A 9978-nucleotide genomic window follows, 5' to 3' on the forward strand; every position below is an offset into this window, starting at 1 on the left:
ACAAAAAAATTAGTTTGCAAAAATAAAACAACAACAAAAATAGCTGACAAAATATTGTTCGCCTCAAACAAATAAATAGAAATATAAATTGTATATAAGGAAAACTCTAAAGTGAACACAGAGTACTAATAACGTCTCAGTATCTCTCTCACTCTCTATCTTTCCCTGGGCTCCTCATTAAGTGCCCGAGTAATCGTACTCTTACAAGTACTTGTACACCGATTTTTGCCTTAATAAACTCTGTTTTAGTGTGTGCATGTTTCTTAAGTGTATTACTTATATTGTTGGTGTTATATGAGCCGCACACATCACTTAAACAAGTTTAAAAAACAACTTGTGCCGGATGACATCACTAGCGAAAAAATAACAAAATTATTTTTTATTATATTTATTTTTTTTTTCGTATTTCTTATTTTAAGTAGAAAATAACAAACAAACAACGTAAAAATGTATGGTATCAGAAAAATATATATATGTATATATGTACATGTACAATACCAAGAAACCAATAGAGCTGTTTATCTTATACACCTTTGCAAAAGTTATACACACACATACAGAGACGATGATAATGTCTTTACTTTGGCTGGGAGCATTCAGTGTGAGAGGACCTTACTCTTTACTCCCAATTGATTCTCGGTGAGTGAGTGGTAGGGGGGGGGGGTGTATAGATTTGAAATGTTTACAATATCATTATAAAGAGAGTGCGATGAACAGAGGCGTATTGTTTTTTAAGGGATTTGATTTACCCTGAAAATTTTAAAGTGCTTGTTGCAACATTATCTAGTGAATATATGTGGGATAATGGAAAGTGGACACGTAACCATATATATTCTAATTAACATACGCAGTTGAAAGAATTGCAATGTAGAGATCCTTAAATCTTATCAGATCCACACTCAATCTAATTGACTAAATTTGAGAAGTTTCTTATATGGTTCTGAGATCATATCTGGAAGCCATTGATAGTCAAGATGTCGTTAACTCAATTTGAACGATCGTAAAGATTATGAGGAACATTTTACACAGACATATGGGCTGGGTACTTCGTTAAGGATATTTTAGGGCATTTAAACAACTTATTGAAGATATCTGATGATGTAGATAAGGTTAGGTTGTATACTACATCAAATCCGAAAAAATACACCTATCCACAAGTGGGCCTTGTGGAACAGCACTCACGGAATGACCCCCACTCATGCAATGCATTGTGCTGGAACTAGGAAAATATGTTGTGGCGGGAAGGATAGGATGGAGGAAATTTGTTTCACATACGAACAGTGCAGCTAAAGAATGAATTTTCCCTCTAATGAGTTGAGCGATCCACTGGCCTATCGACCATAAATGTGTTTGCTATTGTTGACAGTCGTGTGCTGCGTAAAAATATACGGATATCGGTAACGAGTTACCTAATTTCAGAGGAACACATTCCATTATAGTGTCGAACCACTGTTCTACACCCAACGTTGCGACGATGCTCCAGTGAATCAATACAGTTGGATAACCTACTGTCACCGATAAGTACCTTCGCCTTCTCTTGTACGCGGTTGAGTAGCTCCAAAATAGACTTCGAAGCTCGGTCCCAAAATTAAGGCAATTTTTTAGAAGTTTCTGAGATCACATCTGTAAGACATTAATGGTCAGAATGTCCTTGAATATAATTCAATTTGAATTATCGCATGGATTATGGATATTATAGGTCACTTAAACAACTTATTAAAGCTTTCCGATGATATATAAACCAGAAATTTTGTACACCATAAGAATTATCACTGCAGTAGAACGGAGGTAGCTTTTTGATAATCAAGCGTTCAGTTTAAAACTGATCTCTCCAAGTTTCACGATCCTCTTGCTGTCGCAGAATATTTTAGAGGTCTGGAAGAATAATATAAGTTACGGTCCTCATAGGTTATGGATATTAAAAGGCATCTAAACAAGTTATTAAAGCTATCTGATGATATATAAACCTGAAATTTTGTACACCTGAAGAATTTTCACTACGGTTGATCGTAACAGAGATAGATTTTTAATAATCAAGCGTTCAGTTTAAATTTGATCTCTCCAAGTTTCACGATCCTCTTGCTGTCGCAGAATATTTTAGAGTTCTGGAAGAATAATAAGAGTTACGGTCCAAAAATGGTCGTCCATTTGCAAAAGATTCATTAATCTGTTACAAACCAAACAACGCAACTAATCCATTCCCTAATGCTTCAGATTGTTTTACACTTTAAGATTAAACTTGGTAGAAACATACTTATGTTGTTCAATATCTTTCGGGCTATAGCACGATCAGAAGATTCGAATACTTGATATCGGTCTTGGTCAATATCAACAATATGCGAAAACTGTTCCCCAATCATTGCTCCAACATAAATTTTCAACAACTACACCACTGTGTTAGTTTTTCTACACAAGAGATACAAGAAAACAAATCTATTTGGAGCGACATTCTCAAAATCAAAACATTGATACTCACTACCAAATAGTTGACAGTATGCGCTCCAATCATATTCATACTCACTCCCGTAAATGTTTACATTTTTATACTCGCCAACCATCCATATAGTACTCAACAATTTAGCTTTGGCTAAATGAATGAATGAGTATAGCAAAGTAAGACACAGATACACAGATAGCAATGTGTTGTTGATAGCTAGAGATACACCTAAATATGTAGTAGGTATAGACATACCGACATACATACAAATATAAATGAATATATGGCATATTTTGAACTGAAAGTTATTGGAGAATATTGTGAGCAGAGCATATGGTAGACAGTCTTGAAAATATTCGCGAACTATGCGGTCGCATTACGATGATTTCGCTGCTGGCGAAACAAATAAATTGAGTGGAATTAATACAACAAATTATAACAATTATAGTAGTAGTCTAAATAATAATAGTAACAATAGTAATGGAGCGATACCATATCACGCCCGTGAAAATTCGCTGCCATTCAGTTACGGACAGATTAGTAAAACATCAACGCCATTGAGACCTACACATACAAACGCATCGTCGACGTCTACGTTGTCACGTAATTATTCTAATAACAATAATAATAATAAAAACGGTAACGAATATGATTTCGATTTTGATTTCGATTTTGGTTTAAACTCTACAGGTCGTTCGCATACAGCACTCGGTTTGGATTACGGTTACGGTAAAACCACAAATAATCAACAGAATAATGAATTACATGGGAGTGGTAGTGGTAATAGTGGTTTAAAAGATGTCTATTTTGATTTGTTGACACAACAAAATGAACGCGATCGTGAACGTCAAAAATTTTATGGTGATTTAAATAATCATAATAGTGAAAAGTATATGAATGAAAGTTGTACACAAACAGTGAAATATAATAATCAAAGTGGTTACAATAACAATAGTAATAATAATAATTTTAATAATTTAATAAAAACTGCGGATGAAATTGATGCCAGTATGATAAAATCCCAACCACGTCTTACTAGTCCTTTGCTGGTACGTAAAACTTTAAGCAATGGCAATAGCAACAACATTAGTAGATCACCTACGCGTTCCACAACCAACACTATAGCAAATACCTACCACTACAGTTTTGGTAATAACAGCAACAAGAACGGCAGCTTTATTGGAGACAACAACTTTGACAAGTTTGGCTTAAATGGCAATAACAACAATAACGATAACTATGGCCGCCACAAAACAATGTACGGTAGTGCAACTAATACTAATGGTGGTGTTGGTGGCAGCAGCAGTGGAGCTGGTGACATACTCTTAGCAAAAACACCAGCTCGACATGATTTTGATGAATTGCTACGTGAGCGTCGTGAGAAGGTTTTCAATGAATATCGCACCACATCTACCACAACATATGATTTGTCCAGTTCACCTAAGGTATCGCCAGTGCCACCGCCCAGACGTTTTGCCAACGGTTCAGTACAATTACCCTCTACTTTACCGCCTTCTCTAAGCAATAAGTCGTCATCATCCTCCATGTATCCGCCACAGATACCCAACCGTAGTCAGAGTCAAAATAGCAAATACAATTATGATATTGAATTCAATTTAAATTTGAATGAACGCTATGAGGATGAGGTTGACAATGTTGATATATTAAGGCGACGTACCAATACCATAGATAGTTTACCACAACGTCAACAACAGTTGCAGCAGCAATATGGGCTGCACAAACATCAGCAGCAGCAAGAGTTGTATCAAACGCGCGACATTCCATTGGCGTCACCGTATGTAGAACGTAATTATCACACAATTAGTTCATCATCAACAGCAACAACATCAAATACACATGCCAAGAACAGTAACAATAACAACAACAGAGAAACTTTAAGTCCAACCTCAATGCTTGACATTTATTCAACGCCTTATGATGAACGCAATAACACAAATAAGCAACGTTCAAATATGATGATGCAGCCTTTGGAGGCCACAACAGCATCGCAATCAACAACAACAGCAACATTGCAACGTACACAACGTTCAACTGACTATGCCACATATGGCAATGGCAACATGTATGGTCATGAGCACACCAATCTTGGTCAAACAATGACGGATAGAGAATCGTCACCTATTTATGCCACCAGCACGAAAAAGGTAACAACATCATCAACTCTCTCAACAGCTGCAGCATCACCAACATATCGCCACAACGGCAATAACAATAATAATGGAACACTAACAGCTACATCAACTACAACTTTGAGTATGTCGGATTATCCCTCACCATCGGCAGCACGCCCCGAAACCCCAGCGTTTCCTGTTACGCCGCGTACACCATTTGCTGGTGGTGTTGCTAGCAGCAATGGTTATAACTCACAAACAACAACTCTTAGCAAACAAACAAATGGCAGCTATCAGCAACATGTGCCGCAGCAACATGTATATCAGCCCGCTAATCTGGTGGAGCAGAACTATTCTTCGGAAACTATCTATGGCAGCAACTATAGACCGCGCCTTAATTCTAGTCTATCGATGGCCAATAGTGAGCCTCAAGAAGTGGCTGCTCATTTGGTGAAATTTGCTAAAGATTCTTCGAAATTCTGGTACAAACCAAACTTGTCACGCGATGAAGCCATTTCTCTGCTCATCAATGCTGCTCCGGGAACTTTTGTAATCAGAGATTCTACCACTTTTAGAAATGCTTATGGTTTGGTTTTGCGTGTGGCTCAGCCTCCACCGGGCTCGACCAGCACCGGCAAGCCAGATGAATTGGTACGCCACTTTCTTATAGAACCTACTACCCGTGGTGTACGTTTAAAGGGTTGTGCAAATGAACCGGTTTTCACTTCCCTCTCGGCCTTGGTTTACGAACATTCTATTAACCAATTGGCCCTGCCTTGTCTATTGCGTATACCCGAGCGTGATCTAGTGCCTCCCCTAGTGGAGCATACACCAGCCCAAAAACAACTCTTAACCCAGGGAGCAGCCTGCAATGTTTTATGGCTGTTCTCTTGCGATACCGAATCTCTAACTGGCGAAGAAGCCATACGCAAAGCTATACGTCAACTGTATGCCCTACCCGCTCCCCCCACTCCCACAGAGGTTCATTTCAAAGTCACCCAACAGGGCATTACCCTAACCGATAATACACGTAAGAAATTCTTCCGTAAACACTATACAGCCGATATTATATCATACTGTGCTATTGATCCCGATCATCGTTTGTGGACCATGCAGGAGCATGGCAACGATAATACCACAGTTGTGGGTTCTCTTAAGAAAACCATATTTGCCTTTGTGGCTAGACGTTCAGCCAGTTCGAAAGATAATCAGTGTCATATATTCTGTGATTTGGCCATTAATCAACCGGCCTCGGCCATCGTATCGTTTGTTAATAAAACTCTACCCACAGAGAAGCAAAAGAACTATGTTCTTTGAGAACATAGGGCGGAAAAGGAGAAAGAGGAGGGGTTAAATTTTGTTATTGGTCATAGGATTTGTTTAAAAGTAAATGATAAAGAAATTAGAACTGGGAATACGTTGGCAATGTCGTCGAAAAAGAAACATGTAACATTTAAGTTGTAAACAAGAAAGGTAAAACAAACTTGAACATTTTTTTAAGGAGATTTTCAAAATTAACGAAAGTTTTATTAAAAGATTTTTAAAAGTTTTTATAGAAACCCCTCAGCTTTAAGTCGACTTAAATTATTTTCTTAAGGGCCCAATATATTCCAAAGATTTATATTAACAAAATCTTTAAACAATTGCAACATTTTCCAACTGGAATTGTATTAAAATGTTTGAACTTTGATAAAGTTCCATTATAATAATGACCTTTAATATTGTTAATTGTAATCAGTTATTTTTAACATTTGATTAACCGTTTGCCATTTATTATTATCGCATATAATTTTTTTTGTTTTCTATATACAATTATTATTTCGTTTAAAGCGTTTTTGCATGCTTTGCGGTAGCTATCATTGAATTTTAATTTAACTAAATTCTAATTTTAGTTTATTCAATGTTTAAACTTGGATTTTTTCCGCAATTAAGTTTCCATATTTCTAGAAAAAAAATTAGCATTTAATAACACGCTAAAAACAAAGAAAAACAAAAACATTTTAATTGGCAACACTTATTAGGCTTTTAAAGTGAAACTTGTCATTTTCTAACTGTTTGCAAATAATTTTCAAACAAATTTTTAAGGTTTAAGTTTGATTTGATTAAAATTCTCCAAAGTTTAGACTAGAGAATTTCAATTTGACTAAAAGTCGTAAAAACAACTTTTCATAAATTGCAAAAGTCATCTTTTAGTGCTAGCTATAGAACTCTTTTATTTTGTAAAACGAATTTCAAACATTAGATTTGTTTGTTGATAAGGCGATAAATCGACTTTATTTCGAAATAAATTTCTTAATTGAAAGTCGAAAAAGTCAGAGAATAGTCAAAACAAAAGGCATTAAGTTGCTATTGCAAACAGTAGGAAACTCGAAAAGGCGACCATTTTCATATTACAAAAAGTCCAAAATAGACTTTTTATTTTAACTATGGAAACCCTGTGTCACTGTCCAATTGTCTTTTGGAATAAATCTCCTTATTAAAAGTCTAAAAAGACCGAAATATGTCGAAAAGAGTAGAAAAAGTCGCTGAATTGCAAGAAGAGATAAATTTGGAAAAGTCGACTTTTTTAATAAATTGCGTAATTAATAGTAGAAAAAGTTCGAAAATTTAAAAAAAATGTGTTAAAATGCTTTTACAAAAAGTTGGCATTTCAGAAAAGTCGAGTTTTCATATACAATATCAAAATAGTGGAAAAGTAGACTTTTTGTTTCAACTTTGAAAATCTACTGCAATAAACCGATGTAAGTCGAAAAAGTAGAAAAAATCAACTTTTTATATTATGCAAAAAGTCGTAGTCATGACCTTTTGTTTCTCATTCAACTTTGGAAACTTACTGCAAAAAAATTCTTAATTAATAGTCAAAAAAGTTCGAAAATAGCAGAAAAAAAGTCGTTAAGTTGTTATTGCAAAAAGTTGTGAATTCAGAAAAGTCGACTTTTCGAAAGAAAGACTTTTTGTTTCAACTTTGAAAATCTACTGCAATAAAGCGATAAAAGTCGGACAAAAGCCGAAAATAGTAGAAAAAACGCTCAATTGCAATTACAAGAAGTAAAAAATTTAAAAAGTCGACTTTTTATATTATGCAAAAAGTTGTATAGAAGGCCTTTTGTTTCTGTTTCAACTTTGGAAACAATACTGCAATAAAACGATTGAAGTCAAAAAAGTCCTACATAAGTCCGAAAATAATACAAAGGTTGCTCAATTACAATTGTAAGAAGTAGAAAATTTGAAAAGTCGACTTTTTATATTATGCAAAAAGTCGTATAGAAGACTTTTTGTTTCTGTAAACTGTAAATAGAAACAAAATAAAACAAATTCAATATTAATTGAATATTAAATAAACTACAGTGAAATTCAGACTTAATTCTTAAATACGCAGAAAATTTTAAAAAGGATTCTATAAAACGATCTACTAACAATCAATATATTTCGAAAAATCAAAGTCCAATATTTTGTCTTTAAAAATAAAAGATGAAAAAAGTCGAAAATAACATAAATTGCAAAAAACTGAATACACAACTTTTGAGAAATCGCAAAAAACTGATAGCACGATTTTTGAGAAATCGCAAAAAAATTAAAAAGTCGACTTTTTTATTTTATCTATAAACAATTTTTATGAAAATTTTGTAAAAATCCAACAAATTTCAAATTTTGTTTAATTTTAAAATCAACTTTTTTATAATTTTTTAAAATTACTAGCAAAAGTTAATAATTTCGATTTTTTTTGACAAAAAATCTTTCTTTTTTACTTTGTTTGTTTTTATATGCAAATTAAATTAAGGAAGCTTTAAAACTTACTAATTTATGGAATTTTAAATTAAAATTTAATTAAGAAAATAAAAAAAAACAACAAAACTTTTCTTTAAACGAGAAAGTTTTGTTATTATTTTATTTATTTAGCGTTTATAGTTTGTTTTACCTAAACAATTGACGTCATCGCTCGACGACCCCATTGTAGTTTTGCCTCTTTTTTTTGTTGACTTTGTTTAAAACAGAAGATGATGAACAAAAAAAAAATAATAATAATAAATTTGTTATACATGTAGTAGTAGTGAGTAATAGTGTAAAATAAGTGTATTTGTTAGATGAAATTAAAATGGTCTTTGTTTAATATTTTAACAATATTTGCAAAAAAAAAACACACACAATAATACAAACACTTTTTTCAAACGCGTTGCCATATTGTTAACACTTTTTTTAATAACACTTCAATCTCATATTTGTAAACAAACTGAAAATAACTGTTCTTTGCTATTCATCTACTATTTAATTTGTTGATGTTTTAAGGCGAAGTTTAAACAGCTGATTGTCGAAAATTATTACAATTAATAACTACATTTGATTTACTTTACGGAATTTTGCCATTGTTTTCATCTTGTATATGTTGTTGTTATACTAATATACACTTAAAAAATAAATTTAACGTAAACTTATACACTTAAAAAAAACAGTTATATTTCATTTAAGATATTTTGTATGTTTATTATTATTTTTTTTATTATATTGTTTATAGTAAAGTAATTTTCACCTGATAACGAAAGAATTTTGTTTAAACATTTAACTACTTGTATTTTTTTTAATATTTTGTTTGTTTTGCTTGTTTCTATATGTGTATGAACAAAACAAAAAAAATTAATAATTCTTAACATGAGTCATTTTTTATTAATGATTTAATCAATTAATTTATATATTTTCTACACATACACTAACTTTACACACACATACACGCGTACATTTGTATAAAATTGATAATTATGATTATGAAAATAATGAAGAAAAAAAATTTAATTAATATATAACATTTTTTAATATTACCATAGTTTTAAGGTGCCGAGGAAGTTCAAGGTCAGTTAAAGTATATTTTTACAAAAAAATCATTTTAATTTCCCTAAATATTTTATTTGTTTAGTTTATTTTTTTATCTATTTAACCTTAAGTTTTTTGTTCAATTTTCTTTTTAATTTTCAAAACAATTTAATATTTATTAGAAGAAAACAAACTAATATACTTTAACTGATCTTGAATAGAGCAAACAAAAAAAAATATATTTTTTTAAATTTAAGCATTATTTGAATACACACTCTTACACTAATATACATATACACACGCGCGCTTATTTATAATATTTAGTATAGAGAGCGACATAAAACAAAAAATAAAACGCCGACCCCATAATATATATATTTGGTAATAAAATTTTGAAAAACAACAAAAAAATAATAAAACTTGTATCGATAAAACTGTAAATAAAACAAAATCTTGCATTATTTTGTTAATTGTAAAACAAATGGTGGGTATACGAGTAATTTTTATTAAAAAGTGTCTTAAATTGTAAAAAAGATGGAGGTGGTCCGTCCACCTTAAAAGAAAAAGTGTCATATAATCAACCCACATCATTTACAGTTTATG

The 9978-nt window shown here is 32.3% G+C and overlaps 1 protein-coding gene across 1 annotated transcript; it reads left to right on the plus strand.

Annotated features, from left to right (window-relative positions):
* The first annotated feature begins 2777 nt into the window (after positions 1 to 2777).
* LOC111678390 (tensin-1) lies at positions 2778 to 8800 on the plus strand. The gene is made up of 2 exons (XM_023439735.2): positions 2778 to 3040; positions 3128 to 8800. Exons 1-2 carry the CDS (start codon positions 2803 to 2805, stop codon positions 5884 to 5886), a joined length of 2997 nt encoding a protein of 998 aa, XP_023295503.2. The 5' UTR covers positions 2778 to 2802; the 3' UTR covers positions 5887 to 8800.
* The last annotated feature ends 1178 nt before the right edge of the window (positions 8801 to 9978 follow it).

Source organism: Lucilia cuprina, chromosome 4, assembly GCF_022045245.1.
Source record: "Lucilia cuprina isolate Lc7/37 chromosome 4, ASM2204524v1, whole genome shotgun sequence".
In the NCBI taxonomy this organism is placed as follows: Eukaryota; Metazoa; Arthropoda; class Insecta; order Diptera; family Calliphoridae; genus Lucilia; species Lucilia cuprina.